We start from the raw sequence: 21,846 nt of genomic DNA on the forward strand, positions 1-21,846 counted from the left end.
TAAGGGAGGGGACCTGGCAAGATGGAGGCTAACCCATCTTAGAGAAACCAGAACCTGGTCTCTTACTCTTTAATCACAACCTCAAAAGCCAGAGGGCAAGGGAATACTGCCTGTGGAACACGGAAAGAAAAATAAAGGTACACCCCCAATTCTGTACCTAATGGAGATGTTGTCTTAAAGTAAACAAGCCTCAAAGATACACTTATGTTGGACGTGGCTCAAAAAACATGCTGTAGATATATTCTTTTTTTATGAATATAATTTATTGTCAAATTGGCTTACGTACAGCACCCAGCGCTTATCCCAACAAGTTGTAGATATATTCCTAATAAAAAAGAATGCCGAAGGGCAGTCATGTGAGAGATTAACCAAAAGTAAGATCATGAAAACATTGAATCCACAGAACGAATCAAAGAACCTGGTGGACATTGGTTCCAGGGGATCACACAGGTGCAGGTGTTGGCGTGTGTGTGATGAAAACATTACTTGAAGGTCGAGAACGATCGATGGAGTCGAAGATGAAGAATGGGAAACATAATTCGATAGTGACACGTGTATGTCGAGAAAACCTTGGACATTTAGAAATAATTAATATCAATGTGCAAACAATGATTCCCTCTGGCTGGTTTCAAAGTAGGTTAGGATTTAATTTTACTCTTTATTTTAAAACTTTTTACAGTTGGCATCTATTTATTCCTTGGGAAGAGTAATAATTAACCTCAATATTGAGGGGAAAAAGAGTCTTTTTTCCAGGAGAGATTAAGAGGAGGAAGACAGAGAGAAAGCCATTGAAACAGCTCTTGGAAATTGCATACGTTTCTCTTAATACTCCGTTGGACCGAACGAACATTTTTTCCTTCATGCTCCCCCCCCCCCAACCTCCCTCCCCCACCCCGCGCCGATGGCTCACAGCAAATTAACTGAAAGAAAACAGTCCTTTGCGCATATATTGATGCAAAGGCAACTCTGTTCTTCTGCTGGAGACGCTTACAGACATCTGGGTGTGAATGTGCACAGAGATGTCCATTTTATAAGAGGAAGGGACCCAGCAGTGACTGTTGAATTGGAGACAAGCATCTTTTGTCAGAGTGGATACGAGACAAAAGCACAGATGTGCGTTTTTACAAATGACAGATATACAGAGTCTGGAAGGCATGGTGAGAATACTAAATGAGGGAGCTGATGTTATATATTGGTATGTGGCCGTGGGCCAGCTCGTGGAGAAGCTGAAACATAAATGATAAGAGTAATCAAACGAAGAAAAATCAAGCGTATTCAGAATTTACATGTTGAAACCTCCTTCTGGGAACCTTTGATGCGATGCATGAGAGCCCCTCTCCTCGGGGGCTGAAACCACTGTCCCTTCCTTGAAGAGCCCGGACCCCTCACCATGGACTCCTCACCAGCATCATCAGCCCCGGATCCCATCACAAGGCTGTTCTGAACGCACATAATACGATGGGAATCACCCCCCGATTATGGAGATTGTCCATTGCGATAATGTGGTTTTTGCAAGGAGAACATCAAAGGCTGCAAATGGTTTTTCTAGTTGCACGTAAAATGGATAAGCTGGGATCCAGAAAATCAGGGTTGTAGGTCTCGCTCTGCTGTGTTTGGCCTTAGATAAGTCGCTAGAACTTCCCTCTGCCTCGGTTTCCTTCCCCGTGCCTGCCTCCCATGCCCCAAGATGCCCCATCTCTAAGTCAAGCCCTGTCCTGGAGGGGAAAGGGGCCCATCTGCGAGACAGTCAAGTCCCTGCCCTGTGTCTGTAGGTATGCAGGAGGAGCTCTGATTGCTTAAAAAATTTTTTTTTTAATGTTTATATTTGAGATAGAGAGAGAGACAAAGCACAAGCAGGGGAGGGACAGAGAGAGAGAGGGAGACACAGAATCCGAAGCAGGCTCCAGGCTCCAAGCTGTCAGCACAGAGCCCCACGCGGGGCTCGAACCCACAAACCGTGAGATCTGAGCTCAAGTCAGACGCTCACCTGAGTGAGCCCCCCCGGCGCCCCAAGGAGCTCTGATTTCTGTAGTTACTGTTTTAAGGAGCAGCTGGCGGAGCTGAGAAGGTAGCGGAGGGCGAGCGGTCATGCACGCGCCTGTGCCTCTCGTTCCGGGGTCTGGGGAAACTCGGGACCCGCGGGAGGTACAGGGCTGCCTACTCTGTCCTTTCCTCTGATGGCGCTTTCATTTTTGAGAAAATGGACACACATGTGACCCTCACTTACTCTTGGTCTCTCCCGCTTTTTGCAAAACACAAGCAAAATCTCAGCACGCGTGTAGAGATACGTTCTTTTGGATTTGAAATCCGTTTGATCCCACAGAGCCTCTCCTACAGAATGTAGTGACAGCGGATTGCAAGCTAGCAAATTGTGAAAATTAGCAGCGTTTGTAAACCAAAGAGCCGCCGGGGTTCCTGCTGGGCACCCCCTCCCCCCACTGCTTCTGTCTGCGGCCAAGGGGCTGCTCACACTGCACAGGGTACCTGTGTCATTGGCAGGGTCCTTCGGGAGGGGGCGGGGCTCACTCCCCACCTGCTCCCTCCTTGGGGCCGCCTCCTCTTTGACCTCCTGGGACACACACCTCCTGTGTGTCCCCGCTGGGCACCAGGGACTCTGCATGGCGGGGTTGGGGGGGGCTTGTTGAAAGGAGGTGTTAAATCCCAGCCAACCCACCATTGTGGTTGGTGCCCGGATTCCCATACCCCAGAGCAGAACAAAACCAGAACGTTGTTGGTTCCGGTCTGACACTAATGTGCTGTCCTCTTACCTAAACTGGTGAGAAGACCCCAGTGGGGCTCAAGCCTCGGAAAGCAAGTTGAGGGGTTCTCCTGCTCATCTGATGGCTTCCTTCTGGAGCACCGCGCTGCACGGCCCTTCCTCCGGATCTTGCTTTTCAAAGAGCGTTTCTCACTTTCATGGTGGAGATTTGGGGGATGGCGGCCTTTTAAAGAGGTGCCTGTGGTCGCCTGGGTGGCTCAGTCGGTTAAGAGTCTGACTCTTGGTTTCAGCTCAGGTCATGATCTCACGGTTCATGAGTTTGAGTTCTGCATCAGGCTCCGCGCTGACAGCTTGTGAGCTGCTTGGGGTCCTCTCTCTCTTTCTTTCTCTCTCTGCCCCTCCCTTGCCCATGCGCTTTCTCTCTCTCTCTCAAAGTAAATAAACTTAAAAAATTAAAGGGGCACCTGGGTGGCTCAGTCGGTGAAGCGTCCGACTTTGGCTCAGGTCATGATCTTGTGGGTTTCAGCCCCGCATAGGGCTCTGTGCTGACAGCTCAGAGCCTGGAGCCTGCTTCGGATTCTGTGTCTCCCTCTCTCTTTGCCCCTTCTCTGCTCAAGCCCTGTCTCTCTCTCTCTGCAAGTAAATAAACTCAAAAAAATTAAAGGGGCACCTGGGTGGCTCAGTCGGTGAAGTGTCTAACTTCAGCTCAGGTTATGATCTCATAGTCGGTGGGTTTGAGCCCCGCATCGGGCTCTGTGCTGACAGCTCGGAGCCTGGAGCCTGCTTGGGATTCTGTGTCTCCCTCTCTCTCTGCCCCTTCCCTGCTCGCGCTCTGTCTCTGTCTCTGTCTCTTTCTCTCAAAAAGCAATAAACATTAAAATTTTTTTCCCTAGGACCGTTGTGCCAGGAGCACTGGCTGCCTTCTGGCTGTTGGGGCTCCCTGCCGGGCGAGGAGGCAGCCTGTGTGCTCTTCAAAAGATTGTATTTAAATATTTACCATATGTAAAATATGTAAATTGTAGGACTCTTGGAAGCTAGCACTGGATGAGAAGCTGTGACCCCTCTGAATCACTGAGGGGGAGGGCCCGGAGGGTGGGGGCTGGCGTAGCCTGGTCCTTCTCAGAGCCAGGTGGGCAGAGCCTGCGAGGCTCAGCTTCCAGAACAGGACAAACTGACAGGGCAGGACGGCTGACGCGACGGCTCCTCTCCTGCGGCCCGTTGGTGAAGTGCTCCCGCTTGTCCCCTGCTGCCCCGGTGGGATTCTCGTTCTGTGTTAGCGTGTTTGTGGCACCCAGCGTGTCCCTTGCACAGGGAAGGGTCCCGGTGGCTTGTGTGCTGGGAGGCGACTTAGTGGTCCCGCCTCTGTCAGGAACAGGTCACCTGCTGGGGACAGTTGCCACAGTCCTGTGCTCCTGTTTCGGCTTCTGGAAGTCAAGGGTGTGTCCGCGCCGGGAGGCTTCTCGGGGCGCCGTTTCCCCGGAGGGGACTCCGGTTCCTGAAGGCTGCAAGCTGACTCACAAGGATCTTCCTGCGCACTCTGCTGGGTTGTGCATCGCAGAGCTCATCGCCCAATTACCCAGTGAGAGACTGTGTCCTGAAAACGTCTGGCCGTGGGTCTGGCACATCAGGACTGCTGAGCACAGGAGCCGTCGCTCGTTCCGTCTGTGGGTCGGGGGCTAGGTGTATTCCCGCCTCCTCGATTAAAGCCAGGGAAGGATGACAGGTCCAAGGTATTGCGACCGTGAAGGGCAGTGTATTCGTAACAGAGGAACGGGAGGACAGAAAGCCAATATTAGGGTAGTTTTTGATCTCCCGGCAATGACCCAACAGTTTGAAGTTAAGAAAAGATGTTCACGCAACCCGATCAAAATAAGAACCCGACCGTGGTAGTTTAACATTTTATAATTGAACACACCCCCAAAACGCTGGCAGCTTTACACGGTAGAAGGAGCAAGGTGGGGACTTTGGACCTGCGGCCTCGTCCCCCTCCTTCTGCACACAGACATTTCTTGGAAAATCGGAAGCATCTGCGGAAGGGAGGGGAGAAAATAGGGGCGGCCCCTGCAGCCAGAGTCTGGAACCCCAGCTCCGGCACAGGCTGCCTGACGCGGGAGGGCGTTTCCGGTGACTGCGCCGTGGCTCTGCGGATGTGAAGGAGATGCAGACGGGCGTCCTCACACGGATGTGACAGGGCTGCTCACACAGGTGCCCTGCGGCCTGAAGGACGGACAGCACGGAGCCTCTGGAGGGTTTTCATCTACTTCGGATGCCAGCCCCTCCTCTCTGATCACAAGTATGGAAGGGCTCAGGGCGTGAGGACCGCCTTCTCTTCCCCCTGCAGCCCCACCTCTGCGGGAAGGTGCTCCCAAATTAGCATCTTCAGGAAGCCTCTGCGAGAAGGGAGGGGGGCTGGGCAGAGAAGTGCAGACCTTCCTCCACTTTCAAGGGGGTTTTGTCCCGATAAACTCATCTGAAGTCGAAAACATCATAAGCAGAAGGTGAATTTGACACACCCACCGTCCCAGACATGACGGCTGAGCCTGGCTCGTGTTAAACGTGCTGGGAACACCTACACGAGCCTACAGGCGGGTAAAACGCTCTTCTCACAAAGCCTGTTTTATAATAAGCTGCAGAATGTCTCATGAAACTGGTTGAACTCAGACCTGAAGGTGAGAAGCCGAGCGGCTGTGTGGGAGCAGAAGGGTGGTCAGGGCCTCGGTTGCTGACCCTTGTGACCACATGGCTGCCTGGGAGCCGCTCAGGTCCTAGCGAGTGTCACCAGCGCGGGAAGAGATCTCTGTTCAAGAGAACATGTATGCACGTCACTGTCGTACCATCAGAGAACTTGCATTAAGTCGGAGCCTCTGTGTAAGAAGAGGGGAAACACTTGTAGCTGAGGACACGGTGGTGGCCATCCTGTGTGTCCCCTGGGAATGGTGGGGGAATCGGATAACATGAGACTTTGGACTTTACTGTAAAGGCAGGTGTCTTATGTCCAGGTAAAAAAAAAATAGCGACTCTGTGTTTCCTTTATGTTTCTCCTTGGAAATCCTCTGGAGCTGCTGGTGGAGAAGGGTGGGATGCTGGGGAGAGGTGTGCATGTCCCGTGGTCCAGAGCGGGGGTGTGATGTGTGGTGTGGGGGGGGGGCGTGGAAGGGGAGACCCTGACACCTTCTCGGATGTGTCGCGGGGGGTGACGGGAGACTTGGTTAGGATGATGTAAGTTTGAGTCTGGTGACTGGGGGCAGGATGGGGACATTAATGGTCCTGGATGAGCTGGGGACTCCTGGCTGGGCCTGCGTTTCTCCCAGACGAGGAGGGAAATCGAGCTCCAGGAGCGGGATCCTGCTTCATCCCAAGTAGGAGAACTGCGGTTCAGTCCTGGTACTAACCACCTGCAAGGGAGCGCAGACCCCACGGGGCGGTGGCCTTCAGATACCAGCTACACCCCCAGGGTCCCGGGCCGCCCCTCCCTCTGACCGGCTGGCTGTAACTTTGAGGGGCCCCAGGACCCCATCCGCTCCGACAGGTCACCAGAACGGCTCACGGCATCAGGACGGCACTGCGCGTACGACTCGTGTTCATGAGAAGCGTGCAAATCGTCAGGGCCAGCCTCACGGTCTGGGGCGGACGCACACCCCCGTGCCCTCTTCCCCGGAATCCCCAGAGGTCAGCGGGACCACCGCGCCAGCCTTCTAGTCATGTGATTTGCTATATGTTTTGAACCTGGCTCCTTGGACAAAATCTATCCTCCAGAACATTATGGACCGAGTTCGTTTCCTTGCCTCGTGGCGGTTCTTTAGCTGTCAGAAAGTGCGTCATGCTGTGTCTTGCCCAAGTGTGTGTGTGTGTGTGTGTGTGTGTGTGTGTGTGTGAGTGTGTGTGTATCTTCAGGTTCATCGAGTCCAAGATCCTCCCATATTTCTAGAAGCATCCGCTTCCCAAGCCCTCGTCAGCTAACCGCGTTTCTCTGCATGCTGTCTGATCTAGAAAGCTCTCATTCCTGTGCGCAGCCAGGAGCCACACGAAGCACTGAATACACACGCCTCCCACTCCAAGCACCCAGCGGGACACTTGCCTCATCTGGGAGGGCCCCACAGTTTTGTAAGCCTCTGCACAGCCTGCTGACGGTGTCTGTCCCTGCACAGCATGAGCAGGGCCGCCCGCGAGCTAGAGGGTGTGGGGGCTGGCACGTATTGTGAGGAGGGGTGACGCTAAGCTCAGGGAAAGAGACAGATGGGAGGAAAACAGGTGTTACGGGTCCAGACAGGCAGGGAGCCAAGACCACACAACTCTGTTCAGGACACACGTGTAAATAAATCCAGTGCATGATGCAATCTAGGAAACCGCGCGGCCGGCATTCGGCACACACAGTGCGAGCCCCCAGCAGAACATCTGGAAGATAGTAATTTAAAGTCAAAGAAATCATTCTGGAACACTGCACAGTGGGCTTGCTGAACCAGGAGGCTCCACCATTCTTTCTGCTGTGAAAGAAGTTGCTTCGGCCTGTGGCTGAGTCCACGACGGATGGGGAAAAGCTGGCATCACCGGAGGGGGGAGCAGGTGGCCCGTGAATGGAAGTCAGGACTCTTTGGTGGCAAAGCCGTGGGGTGTTTGGAGAACTGTAGCGATTTTCAGTTCTGTACCTTTTAATTTATTTATGTTTACTCCTACCCCTGCGGTGTTTCTGGAAGGATTTAATATGCTGCCGTAAGAGAATGCAAAACACGATAATGGGCTTCATTAAGGGAGCCCAAAGGGAAGAGGAACACAGGCTGCCCAGGAACCGTGCCCGTGGAGGTGGCCCCCACACATGTAGCTGCGGGCATTTGAAACAGCCAATCAGAGGAGGGAAACTGACTGGCTCACGTTGGACAATAAGGTGAAACACAAGTCCTTTGCCTCAAGTTCCGGAGTCCTGGGTACCCAACGGGCTGCCATCGGCTGGGGTAGGGAAGGCCGTGTGACGACACGAGCAGCCTTTATGGTAAGATCCTTAAAACTGAGAAGTTGGTGGCGATTTCTCCATGTTGGCTGTTGTCTACACTAACGCACAAGCCCCCGGAAGTCGAACGATGAAAAACCGAAGAAGGGGTTCCACGCACGCAGCTGGGCCATTGAGACGGTTCGGTTTTCGCTCTGTCTAGATGTGGCTTGGTCGAGAGGGGAAGTTTTGATTATTGCCCTGGTTCCATCGGATAATCCCCTTGCCTGTTGTAATTTAGTCTTTCTGAGTCCATTCCTCCACCCCCACAAAATGTGGCTAATGTATCATTTCCGCCACAGGGATGCTTATAAGGATTGGACCATAAAACGTCAGCCCCACGCCTGCCGTGCGAGGCACGTCCTGAACGTGCTGGTTGTTTCTGACAACAGGACTGCAGGGTCCCCGCCCTGGCCAGGATGCACAGTGCATTTGCCCTTCTGGGTCCCCGTGGGTCACGCCTGGACCGAGCGGACAGGAGGCGCCTCCTGGGCATGGGGTCTGCTCACCGTGCGGGCAGAGGGCTCACCTCTCCATTTTTCCTTCACAGGAGTGACTCTGTACAGCCACCCGTACGGAGGGGCCTTGATGAACGAGGACAAGATGTGAGTCTCGGGACCACTGGGTGAGGGCAGAACAGAGTCTTGGGGTGGCTCCAGGGTGCCGGCCTGCTGCATTTGTGCGGAGTGGTGCTGGCCTGGGCGCTTCTTTGCAAAGTGTAAAGAAAATGAGTGTTAAGAAGGGAATGTGCACTGACCGAGTTTAAAACATGAGCTTATCCTACACCCCAGTTTTTCTAAGTCAAAATTGTCTAAGGGAGTGAACTTCCTGAAGTTCACGGGCCCCACATCTTCCAGACACTTTTTTGGGGTAGAATGGCTTTTTTTTAAAAAAAGATTTTGTTTTTTTAAGTCCTTTCTACCCACAATGTGGGGCTCGAATTCACAACCCCGTGATCAAGGCTCACACGCTCCACTGACTGAGCCAGCCAAGCACTTGGGGTACAGTCTTTTTTTAAAAAATGTTTTTAGAGTTTATTTATTTTTGAGAGAGACAGAGAGAGAGAGAGAGAGAGAGAGAGAGAGAGAGTATATGAGTGGGGAAGGGGCAGAGAGGGAGACACAGAATCCTAAGTAGGCTCCAGGCTCTGAGCTGTCAGCACAGAGTCCAACGCGGGGCTCGAACTCACAAACCTCGAGATCATGACCTGAGCTGAAGTCGGATGTTCAGCCATTGAAACACCCAGGCGCCCCACTTGGGGTAAGTCTTAAACACGGTGTTCGTGTAGTGAGCATAGTGAGGCCTTCTGGAGAGTTCCCCATGCCAGACTTTGCTCACAGACACATGGAGTCACGGGTGGTGATAAAGCCACTCATCTCCCCATTCAGAGCGAAGTGTTAGTTCCCGTTCCCTCCTAGAAGCTGGGATGCTTCTTCCTGTCTTCTCCTTTCCTCTCTCCCTTCCCCGTGGTGCAGCTGACACCGGCCACAAGTGTAGCTGTGGGCTCGTTGGGTGAGAGAAGATGCCACACAGTGGACACTTTGCAATGAGCCGTGTCTTTCCGTCGGCCACCTGCGTGTGCTGATTGTGGCTAGGGAGGGGTCAGTCCAGTTAAAAAATGACCAAGAAAGTACACTGTGTGTGTTATTACAATTATTACTACACCTCTCTCTGTTACAAAATTGTTTTGATATTTTGAGAGACAAAATTCAGAGATGGGCCAGCCACCTGTGGATCCACAGCTAATGCCCCCTCCCCGCCCCTGCAGGTGTCCCAGCATACAGATGCATGTGGTTCTGGCGTGGCCGGAGGCCACGGCTCCCTGTGGACGCCACGCTGCGGAAGTTTATCATTTTAGTCTAGAGTGAACTCCAAGATGGGCAGACTCTGAAATGTCCCCTCACTTTGCACCCTTCAGTTGTGCCTTCTAGAAGCTGGGAGCATCGCCCACACCTCCTCAAAGGGCCGTTGAGGGGACTCAGGGGCAGAGTTCTCGCGCTTAGCCAGCGTGCCCTATGCCCCTTAACTTCCTGATTAGTGGTTTTCAGTGCTCTCCCCCTCATCACTGGTTGTCACCAAGGGAAAGAAGACGTGTGCCCTTCCTGTGACCCTGACGAGCTGTTGTGTTGTGCCCGCAGCATGGAGAGCATCCGTCAGTGTGGCGTCGCCCTCTGCGTCGTGCTGGGCTTCTCCATCCTGTCGGCGTCCATCGGTAGCTCCGTGGTGAGGGACAGGGTGACCGGAGCCAAGAGGCTGCAGCACATAAGTGGCCTCGGCTACAGGACGTACTGGCTCGCTAACTTCCTGTATGACATGGTAGGAACTGGGAACGGCGTGCTGCGTGCCTGTATGCCAGGGCTGTGTGCGTGTGCGTGTGTTAGGAGACCCCCGCTGCAGACTGTCCACAGAAGAACGGGTCATTGCGTTGGTAAGAACGGTTCAGGTCCAGTGTCCGTCTGTCATCCGGGGCGGATGGCTTCCTGAGAAAGAGGACCAACCAGCTGCACACGGGAGCTCTGGGAACTCACGGACCTGCCCGCGAATGCAGAGTCTCCTACCCGGAAGATGAGATCATAATCCTCTGTGATGTGCTCTTTTCAAGGGGCTGGAAGGGGAGGTGATAAAAAGCATTAGAACTGACCCACCGTCCACATGCACGTGACCCCCACCCCCCACCCCGACCACAGCCTGATGTGTTCTCCAGGTGTTCTGCCCTCCAGGTCACTGTCTTCTGTCCGGAGGACAGCACTGGTGCCCTTTGTCCCCCAGGCCTGCAGGCATTTATCTGGATTCAAGGTCCTCCTCGTAGGAAAGCAATAGCTTGTCCTCGTGACCGCAGCTTTCCCGGGGGAGGAGGAGTAGGCGTCCCGGGAGAGAAGAGCGTGCGAGGTGGGGGCGGGTGTCTCCCGGACCCCAGCAGTCCTTCTCCCCCTTTCTGCAGCCCTTACCTGATTATCCCCTTGTCCCTGCCGCTCAGTGTGTTTCTGCCCTGCGATGCCTGCCTTGGGGCTCAAGGGCAGGGAGGAGGGCTTTCTTCCTGGGTGACTGTGCCCCATCTTCTTCCGATTGTTTCCTGCCTGTTACATGGATTAAATCGCTCATTTAGTGGGTAGTTAGGGGTCCTCACCGGGGCAGGGAGTGTCCCTGGTGCTGGGGATAAAGCCGTGACCAAGGCAGAGAAGTTCTCCGCCCCCCTGGAGACTGTATTCTCACCAGGGGAAGCAGGAAACAAACAGACCGACACGCAAGATCTGGGTGGCTTGGGACTAGAGTTATTGAGAGGGTGACTTAGATCAGGAGGCTGGGAAAGGACTCTCGGGGGGACAGCGTGGGAGCTGAGCTCTGAGAGGGAGGAGGCAGCCCGGTGGATGGTGTGAGAAAAGGCTCTGGGAGGGGCTCCAGGAGGAGAGCAGCAGGCGTGTGGCCCTTCCTGGGCCACTCTGATCAGTGTGGGGGCCCCCGGGAGGGGTCTGTAAGGCGGCCTCTGCCTTACTGTCCTCGAGTCCAGGTGTGGGAAGAAACCACGTGTCCTGGAAGGTGTCTGGGTTCCCGGACCTGTCCCGAGGGGGGCAGGGGGCAGTGGCTGCAGTAGTTTCCAGCAGACCCCCGACGGGCGGTCTGTCTGTCCAGGTGCTGGAGCCTGAAGTCTGAGATCCAGGCGTGGTCGGGCCAGCTCCTCCCAAGGCGTCTGTCCCGGGCGTGTGGGTGGTGCTCCCTCCCCGTGTCCTACGTGGTCATCCCTCCATGTGTCCTGTTCTTATAAGGACACCAGTCATGTCGGATCAGGGTGTCTGCAGGGACCTCCTGTACCTTCATTGCCCCTTTCGAGGCACGTCTTTGGATACAGTCCCTTCCGGAGGTCCCAGGGCTTCAGCATATGTGTGGGGGGTGGGGACACAGTGGGGACACAGTCCTGCCGGGACTGTGACTCCTGGGGGCGAACCCCACTTTACAGACCGGTCGAGACGCCACCCCCTTTTTCTTGTTTCCCCAGATCTTTTACCTGGTTACCGTGGGCCTGTGCGTCACTGTCATTGTCGCCTTCCGGCTGACGGCGTTCACGTTCCGCAAGAACTTGGCAGCCACGGCCCTCCTGCTGGGGCTTTTCGGGTATGTGACGAGAGACGCGGCTGCAGAATTACGGTTTGTTTTCTGGAAGAGAAAGCCCCCTGGGATGGCTTGCAACCCGCTGTCGGCTTCATGATTTTCTCTCTTTTCAAGCAATTACGGTGCTTCTGGTGGGGACGCACGGCAGAGGGACTGGAGCAGGGGGAGGAGCACCCCGTGGGCGGCCCGGCTGGGACGGGGGTGGCGTGGGCTGTCGCCGCACGGCCCCCTAGCCGTCGGCCACGCTCGGGCGGTTGGAAGTGGATTCTCGGTTACTCTCGCTCTGACATTCATCTGGAGCTCAGACACAGAATCCACTTAGCTCCAAAATTGCCTTTCACAGGAGCGTCTCCCACGAAGCCTCCCGTCTGGCACGTTTTTCCCTCTCCCGCGACGTTAACGGTCTGGAAATGTGCTGTCTACCTATATCACTTTTCTCAGAGGAAAAGCAGCAAAAGAGGAAAAGTCACTTGACAGACTTCTTATTTTCTTCTTAAACTTTATTCATTTTGAGAGAGAGAGAGCATGTGCAGGGGGAGGGGCAGAGAGAGAGGAAGAGAGAGAGAACCCCAAGCAGGCTCTGTGCTGTCAGCACAGAGCCCCACGCGGGCCTCGATCCCATGAGCTGTGAGACCACGACCTGAGCCGAAACTGCGAGCCGGACGCTTAACCGACTGAGCCACCCAGGCGCCCCCGGAGCGTTCCTTTTTATCTTTATCCAGGATCTTTGCTAGGGCTCCCCAAATTATACCCACCTAGTATCAAGAATATCTAATTATGTCTCTTCTTACACGTTGGGCATGTGTCTAGATCCGGGCTGAGCATGTGAGAGATCCTTGCTGAGAGCAGGGAAAGTGATGAACACGCTAATTCATTATAATTCGAGCCTAATGATTTGTGAAGACAACGCATTCTGCTTTATTTCCGCCCAAGATGACAAGTAAAATGAGTTTACACACATCACAGTCGGGCCCAAAGCATTTATTTGGGGACGGAGTTCATCGTCAACAAGGATATGTCATTGTTAGCTGACTGGATGGATGGATAGCTGGCTGGGAGAGAGAGAGAGAGAGACAGACAGGACAGACAGACAGACCTTTCTGGGAAGATTGATATGGCCACTAACTCTGTGGCCTTGGGAGGAGTAATTAATCACTCCCTCTACACCTTGTCTTCTTCAGTGTAGAGCTTCAATTCTGTGCCGGGAAGAGTAGACAGTTGATAGAAAGCTCACAGTGGGTGGCAAGAGGCCCCAGTTAATGAATTTGGGGCCCATTGTCCCAGCGAGAACCGTGCTAGTATTGGGAGGCAGTTTCGTTGTCAGGGGTAAAAGTGCTGACGGAACCTCCTGTTTGCTGTAGTCCGTGGGAAATTCGGGTTCCTGGATATAAAAGCTTAGTACGGGGATTCCCGCTTCTCTGGGGATGGTCTGATTTCAGTGCAGCGATCCCGTTGAGCGGGTGGTGTCGTCGTGGGTCCTGACGGTGTGGTTAAACAGACCTCGCTGTACCTTACTTTTAAGCTTCAGGAAGGCGGAGCTCGTGGGGTTTAAGGTAACAGACAAGATCAAACGGTTAGACATTCCTGAGAAACGTGGAGGAGTGGTCGCGGAGCTTGTTTCTCTCGTGAGTGCCTTTGCCAGCCTGGGAGGAGCCCTGACCAGTCACCGCATGTGCGGCCACAGCATTTTCCTGGGAACTGGGGGACGCTCCCAGGTCCTTGCCACACATCCCGGGCCAGCCGGGGTGCTGCCGCTCGGGTGAAGGATCCAGGACTTGGACGGGGGTGTCTCTAAAGGTAGCAGGCGGGGTCGGAGGCCAGGGGACCCCGGGGGAGAAGGACTCCGGGGAGGCCAGCTGGGATCTTGAGGCAACATCCCCGAGGCCGCAGGTTTCCTTGTCATTTACACGGGGTTCTTTCTTTGCCGGGACCCAGGTTGGGCAGGGGTGTCTGCTCACCCCTGTCCAGGGAGGGAGGTGTGGAAAGCTGGAGCTGGGAGTCGGGAAGGCTGGGCCCCAGAGTGCCCTGTGGCCTGAGGACGTGGCAGGTGTTAAAAGGGGCTTGGAATTACATGGGGTTTGGAATCTGAAGAAATTAGGGGTCAGGTATGTACACAGAGTCTCAAAGAGACACAGAAGAAAATACCCAGTGACAATTGTCTTGTTTTCTTCCTTCCGGCTCTGTCTAGCCAGGAAAACGTGGTATTTAAGCTGGAGGGTGCGAATTAGCAGCAAAACAAGGCAAGGAATGCCAGAAAGGGAATCTAGTATCTGTGAACAGTGGAAACTGTAAGAACATATTTGGTGCATGTTCCGCGCTAATGGATTGTGAAGACAGGCCACGGGGGCCTGTTCCACGTCTTGGAAAATTCACGTGGTGTGGACGAGAGGCTGGCTTTCCCAGGGAGGAAAACCCCATAAATTCCACAGTAAGCGTGAGCAGCAGACCCCTGCCCAGCAAATGCTAAAGCCATTAAAATGATATAATATTGTATTTAATAAAAGAGTAGAGATTGGCACAAGCCGCTGTAGATTTCACCAAAAGATAAATTAGGCTCTAGAAGCCTATTTAACTTCTAAAAAATTTTTTTTAATGTTGATTTATTTTTGAGAAAGAGAGAGACAGAGTGTGAGTCAGGGAGGGGCAGCGAGAGAGGGAAACACAGAATCCGAAGCAGGCTCCAGGCTCCGAGCTGTCAGCACAGAATCCAACATGGGGCTCGAACCCATAGACAGTGAGATCATGACCTGAGCTGAAGTCAGACACTTAACCGACTGAGCCACCCTGGCGCCTGGTCCCTCACGTTCTGATGGGGGCTCTGGGCTTCCCGGTGGGATCTCGAGGCAGCCATGTTCCTGGATTGTGCTCCTGAGGATGACACATTGGCCGAGTGCGATATACATAATCCTGCTGCACCTTGTGCTGGCCACGTCCCGTCAGATGCCCCGTGAGGTGTTGCTACCCCAACACCCCCAAACCCCAGTCGCACATTTGACGGAGAGACTTGGCTGGATGCCGTGTCCTATGAGGAGCAAGAAGGGCTTGGCCTTTTGTTGCAGAGGCGTGAGAGGACCGACGTGTTCACCTTCAGCTGCTTAGAGAGCTGTCCTGTGGAAAAGGAACGCGACTTGTCACTGTTGCAGAATCTGGCCTTTGGATCAGGAGTTTATTTAAAGAGATTTTCGGTTCACTCATAAGAGGGAATTTTATAGCAGTTATTTACAGCTGCCCCGAAATTTAACTCACAGATTGTTAATAACACTTACATTGACATTATAAAAATCATTTTGGGGGCGCCCGGGTGGCTCAGTCGGTTGAGTAACCGACTCTTGATTTTGGCTCAGGTCATGGTCCTTGGGTCGTGAGATTGAGCCCCGTGTTGGGGCTTATACGCTGAGCACAGAGCCTGCTTCAGATTCTGTGTCTTCCTCTCTGTCTGCTGCTTCCCCGCACTCGCTCGCTCTCTGTCTCAAAAATAAACTTTAAAAAAATTTTTAAATAAAATAAAATGAGAAAACACCAAACTTCTAAAAACCACAGTCCTCTGAAACCTCACATCATCAAAAATATTGTCAAGAGTGGGGCACCTGGGTGGCTCGGTAGGTTAAGTGTCCGACTTTAGCTCAGGTCATGATCTCACGGTCCGTGAGTTCGAGCCCCGCGTCAGGCTCTGTGCTGACCACTCAGAGCCTGGAACCTGTTTCAGATCTGTGTCTCCCTCTCTCTCTGCCCCTCCCCTGTTCATGCTCTGTCTCTCTCTGTCTCAAAAATAAATAAACGTTAAAAAAAATTTAAAAAAAATATTGTCAAGAGAAAGCTTGACCGGGGCGCCTGGGTGGCTCAGTCAGTTAAGCATCTAACTCCTGATTTCAGGTCAGGTCATGATCTCACAGTCGTGGGATTGAGCCCCACGTCAGGCTATGCGCTGACAGCGTGGAGCCTGCTTGGGATTCTCTCTCTCTCTCTCTCTCTCTCTCTCTCTGTCTCTCCCCTCTCCCTCTGTCCCTCCCCCACCCACGCTCTCTTTCTCTCTAAAAAAAATTAAAAAAAGAAAAAAAACCCCACATTGGATACTATTGTTTCATGTGCTTGTCAAGGCAGGTGCCTGAGGGAGCACAGCACTTGAGCTATGCCCCCAGAAGGGACGGTCAGGGTGTTGTGGTGTCGTGGGAACGGGCTGTTTGATTTCTGTCTCTGCTGCTTTACTTCGTAGGTAGGTGTTGACAGTTCAAAGCACCAAGGGGTCCTGACCTACCTCTTGGGTAGCTAATTTAATTTAATTATTTACTCATAATTTGATTCCTCGGCACGGCAGCTGTTTAAGAACACTTGCTTAAAAGCGTTCACTTGCACTTTGCACATTCTGGAATAATTTCCATCGTTGCCCAAATTCTGAGGCAGATTTTCGTGGCGAGAAGCTGCTGGAACTGTGTATGACTTTATGTACGCTATTATATTTATTATAGTTTCTGGGATATGAGGATGGGTCCTTTGACCCAAGGGCTCATTCTGATGCCACGGATTCCTATGGAAAAGGAATTAATAGCCCCCTCGGTGGGTGGGGCCTGGCTCTCACCATTTGGGGGTCTTAGACTCTCCAGAGCTACTTAACAGATTAAGGAAACCCCGGGCATTCAGAAGGCACTTGAGTATTTCAGGCGAAGTTGCTAAATCACGCTAAGAAAATGGTGACACATTTGCCTCAAGCGTGTAAAGAGCACGTGGGGACGTGGGAGAAAGGTTGGGTTTATTTTATCATTATTTTTTAAATTATTTTTTTCTAATATTTATTTATTTTTGAGAGAGAGAGAGAGAGAGAGAGAGCGAGCAGGGGAGGGGCAGAGAGAGAGGGAGACACAGAATCCAAAGCGGGCTCCAGGCTCTGAGCTGTCAGCACAGAGCCTGACGTGGGGCTCGAACTCACGAACCATGGGATCATGACCTGAGTCGAAGTCGGACGCCCAACTGACTGAGCCACCCAGGCGCCCCTAAACAGGAACCATTTGTGCTTTACTGGTGAGGATCGGAGGAAAGAAGCAAGACCCAGGCTCGCCCCTTTGAGGGAGGGGCATGGGGACGTCCGCAGACTTCCTCCAGGTCGGGGAGTCCTAGGTGCAGGTGCACGTGCGGCCCAGGGGTTGACCCTACCCAGTGTTGCTGCCGTTATACCCAGTGCTCCCTGTAGCCTCGCAAGTGAGCTGTGTGTTCAGGGGGATTTGTTGTCAAAACCGTAATGTGTCTCCGTTCACCGAGTGAGAAGCCACCAGGCCAACCAAAGTCTATGCTTCCATCTTGTCACGGGAAAACACACATGATTTTTCCCTTTATTCCTTAGATATGCGACTCTCCCATGGATGTATCTGATGTCCAGAATCTTCTCCAGCTCGGACGTGGCGTTCATCTCCTACGTGTCCCTGAACTTCATCTTTGGGCTCTGCACCTTGCTGATGACCATCATGCCCAGGCTGCTGGCCATCATCTCCAAAGCTCAGGTCAGTGGGCGCCAGCTTCACCGCCCGGGGCACCCCGAGGACGCGCGTGTTGGCTCCTGCCCCTGCCGTTGGTTTTCCAGCTGGAAGGAAAGGACGACGTGGCAGTGTGCACTGTCTTTAACCACCGGGAAGAGAGACCGACCCTGATTAACCCAAACCCGTGCGCCATTAGGAGACCCGTGCTCAGGCCTGGCAAGAACTGACCCAAAACACACAGTTTGTGCTGCTGCGTTAGCGAGGGCAGGCCCATGTTCGCCGCCGTGTCTCTGTTTGTTGATGAATTATTGATAGGCGCTTGCAAGGGCGAATGAAGGCATGAAACGTGTCCTGTCCAAAAGTGTCAGGAATAGGGGTCAGGCGCTCCTCTCTGGGCGGTCACATGCTTGCTATGGGTTGGGAACACTGCCGTGACTCACCATGCTCTGCGACCGTAGGAGGGCTGGACCAGGGCGTGGATCTGCCCCCTTCCCTGTGAGCTCCGGAACATCCCTGGTTTGGTCACTTTCCGAGTGTGCCCTGAGAAGGGCCTCCATTTCCCCCTGTGTGACAGTGAGAGGATGCGTCTCGAAGCCTCTCTCCCCCAGGCGCTCACATTAGTGAGTCACTTTTTGGGTCCCATCCATCCGTCAAGCTGGATCTGGTGGTGTCCCGGTCATGCACCTGCCCCCTGTCTCCTCCCCCTGAGCCGGCCTGGGTCTTGTCTGCTTTACCCCGCCTCGGTCTCCCCTGCACTTCCCCTGGGGACCGATGTCAGTTTGCACTTAGTTGTGTCGTTTTCTTCCCTGCTTTCTGCTCCCAGCATTCTCCACCGTCCCTTCCGACTCCCTGCTGTCTGCCTGGACTCAGATTCCTTAGGCGTCCGGGTGTGTGATTGACCGGTGGGCCGAGAAGTTGGTCCAGAAAGGGCTCGCCCTCCAGTGCTGCTGGCCTGTCTCAAGCGAGTCGGGACTGATGCCTGCCTCATCAGGGCAGGCTCACGTCCTCGGGCCTGGGCTCGCGGAGACCCTCGATGTTCCAGGGGTGGCTAACACTGTCTCCTGGTGTTCTGCCCCACGTTGGCGTGGAAGCAGCAAGTACGGAAACAGTCGCTATGCATTCGATGGAGGAAACGATCTGTTTGGGGCAGTTTTGCAGATCAGGTGTTGATGCTGATCTGTACTAATGTGTAGCCTTTGTGTACAAAACCCTAATACAACGATCAGGCTTTAGCTAGAGGAGGACACTGAAGGTAGAGGAAATAGTACACACCTTCCCTCCCAGCCCGCCGGCTGTCTGCCAGGACCCGGGCCTCGCGGGGGTCCTCGGGAGCTGTCAGGTGGGAAAGAAAGTGGACTCGGGAGACGTTCCTGCTGGTGGGAAGGGCGAACCCTAGGGGACAGGATCACAGGAAGAAAGGGGAGGAGGCGAGATCATCTGGACCCAGAGAGGAAACGAGTCGGGAGCCTTTGTGTCCGTGACCTGCCAGCACAGAGGTCAGCTCCGGTTACAAACAGCATCGCTGATCTGGAGAGAGATCAGTGCGCAACAGGTTGTTTGAAGGACAGTGGGCCACGCTCGATCGTTAACAAATAGTAAGAGAGATCTTACTGTGTTGCCAAGGTCGTTCGTTCCCTTTGTGCTCTATTTGGATATTATTTATTTAAGAAAACCAACATCATAAAGGGGTGATTTCAAATACTCACTTGTAAGCGTCAGAGAAATACATATGTTCTTATAGAATCAATCAGAGCTGACTGGGTTCTCAGATCGTCCTTACGAGGCAGTGAACCAGGTTGTATTAACCATCGTGCCTCTAAACTGTGATGTTAATCGGGGTGTTGTAATTTTTACCAAATCACAGTTTTTAAGCTGATTTTTTTTTTTAAATTTTAAATGGGTTTTCAGTTTTGAGAGAGAGAGGAAGAGAGTGAAGGAGGGGCAGAGAGACAGGGAGACACAGAATCTGAAGCAGGCTCCAGGCTCTGAGCTGTCAGCACAGAGCCCAACAGGGGGCTCGAACTCACCAACTGTGAGATCATGACCTGAGCCGAAGTCGGACCCTTAACTGACCGAGCCCCCCAGGTGCCCCGAGCTGACCTCTATAGAAAATGCCTTTTGAGTCTAACTCACGATCTCAAACAGCTTCCTTTCCCGCTGGGGAGAATCTCTGTGTTTCAGGGGAGGGAGGTCAGCGGAGGAAAAACTCAAGAGTTTCAGTAACTTATTTCTTTGCACACTCCATCAGTTTGCAGTTACTTTAAATAAGACATGTATGGATTGTTATCCCCTGAATTTGGGCAGCTGTCTCTCGTGATATATGTGGCTTATCTGTCAGTTCAGTTCAGCGTCTGTGCACCACCAACAGCTTTGTTCTTGTTGGCATAACTGTGAATTCCTTAAGGCCGATGTGAAGTCCTCATCGTTAATGTGTGGCTTCCTTGGAACCCCTGGGGGGCTCAGCTGGTTGAGCGTCCGACTTCGACTCAGGTCATGATCTCACGGTTGGTGAGTTCGAGTCCCATGTCGGGCTCTGTGCTGACAATGCAGTGACTCTCTTTCTCTCCCTCTCTCCCTGTCCCTCTGTCTCTCTCTCAAAATAAATAAACTTATTTTTTTTTTTAAATATGAGGCTTCCTTAGTTACCAGTTCCTGAGTCAGAAATTGTAGTATTCTACTGTTTCTACATTATAACCAGTGACAGAAAATCCTTTCATGTGGTACATTGTTTGATTCAGGGACACAGTTTTATGAAAACTGGGATTAATAAGTCCTAGTAGGACTGGTTGAAATCTATAAGGAGTGGTAGGAAGTCAAGACAAGAGCTAAGGGACAAGTAGATGAAGCTTTCATGACTTTCCCGTGTCTGTATGCAAAAGACAATAAGCCCTAATGAAACAATTCATGCCCCTTTCTTGAATTTTCTGTTGCTCCCAAATGACATAATTTAAAAAATATTTTTTTTAATCTTTATTAATTTTTTGACAGATAGAGACAGAGCATAAGTAGGGGAGGGGCAGAGAGAGGGAGACACAGGATCTGAAGAGGCTCCAGGCTCTGAGCTGTCAGCACAGAGCCCGACACGGGGCTCGAACTCACGAACTGTGAGATCATGACCAGAGCCGAAGTCAGATGCCAACTGACTGAGCCACTCAGGCCCCCCACCAAATCACATTATTTAAGACTACATTTATACAAGTCCAGCTGTCAGTTTTCATTGTAAGGGAAAACTGGACATTGTCCAGCATGAAATAGACAATTGATGATTTTGTAAACTTTAATGGTGATACGGTATGCCCCCTGCTGTGTATTATAGTGTATACAGTATGATGACTTTGCACCCTTTTAAAATATTACTGTTCAGATCAGTTTTTGAATTTGACCATAAAGAGACAGTGACATTGAACCCATAATTCTTGAGCCTTAATTCTTGATTGTATTTCCATAGCTTTGTCTGGCAGGAAGTTAATGTGGTCTTCCTGGGTTATGTGCTTAGCTACCCCCGTCTTTAAAAGTCAGCTGAAAAGACCACTTTGCAGTGAATTTTCTCAAGGCTACGTTCCTTGGTGGAGAGATTTTATGCTTCGGGCCAGAAAGATCAGGGTCAAATCCTGGGCCTACCACAATGTGGCTTAAACACATTCATCAGCCCCTTGAGCGTGTTTCCTCAGTGGTAACTGGGTCTACCAGTCAGGACTTTGTACGTTTATGGAGGGAATGGACTGCAGTGATGTTCCATCAAGCTTCCAGTATGTGGTACTTACCAGGAAGTCCTAATGGACGATGATTAACACTCTGACAATTCTAACCTCATTATGGAATAGAGCTCACATTCATAAGACACCACACGGTAAGAAAAATAGTAAATTTTATGGCAGATACATACATTTATATGTATACATTTAAAAAAAAATTTTTAATGTTTATTTTTGAGAGACAGAGACAGAGCGTGAGCGGGGGAGGGGCAGAGAGAGAGGGAGACACAGAATCGGAAGCAGGCTCCAGGCTCTGAGCTGTCAGCACAGGACTCGATGCGGGGGCTCGAACCCACGAACCACAAGATGACCTGAGCTGAAGTCGGCCACTTAACCGACTGAGCCACCCAGGCGCCCCCATATGTATACATTTAATTTGAAAATGGTATTGTTCAAGTATGCAGCCTGTCCTATGTTGTTTTTTCTTTTCTTTGCAATCATCTATGTGATGTTTCCTTCTGTTCTCTTATTCGTCCTTGTCCTTGAAACAACACTTAAGAAAGACAACTATATGTATATATTAGAGTTTTTACTTATTTATTTTGAGAGAGACAGAGACAACACGAGTCGGGGAGGGGCAGAGAGAGGGAGAGAGAGAATCCTAAGCAGGCTCCGCACTGTCAGCACAGAGCCCGATGAGGGGCTCAAACCCACGAACTGTGAGATCATGACCTGAGCCGAAACCTAGAGTCAGACGCTTAACTGACTGAGCCACCCAGATACCCTGACAACTACATATGTTTAACACTTACTGACGCTAAGTTTGAAGGAGGCATTTTACGTGTGATTAACATGTTCCCAGCGACAACTCCC

At 52.2% G+C, this 21,846-nt stretch overlaps 1 protein-coding gene across 1 annotated transcript in view; it reads left to right on the top strand.

Moving 5' to 3' along the window:
* Positions 1–21,846, top strand: part of LOC132679001 (ATP-binding cassette sub-family A member 13) — a 301,866-nt gene that overhangs the window by 185,471 nt on the left and 94,549 nt on the right. Inside the window, exons 33-36 of the mRNA XM_060632081.3 lie at positions 8,254–8,308; positions 9,842–10,019; positions 11,698–11,813; positions 17,146–17,302. Coding sequence (XP_060488064.3) covers positions 8,254–8,308; positions 9,842–10,019; positions 11,698–11,813; positions 17,146–17,302 — 506 coding nt within the window. The remainder of the gene's footprint in view (positions 1–8,253; positions 8,309–9,841; positions 10,020–11,697; positions 11,814–17,145; positions 17,303–21,846) is intronic.

Source organism: Panthera onca, chromosome A2, assembly GCF_046562875.1.
Source record: "Panthera onca isolate mPanOnc1 chromosome A2, mPanOnc1 haplotype 2, whole genome shotgun sequence".
Classification (NCBI taxonomy): domain Eukaryota; kingdom Metazoa; phylum Chordata; class Mammalia; order Carnivora; family Felidae; genus Panthera; species Panthera onca.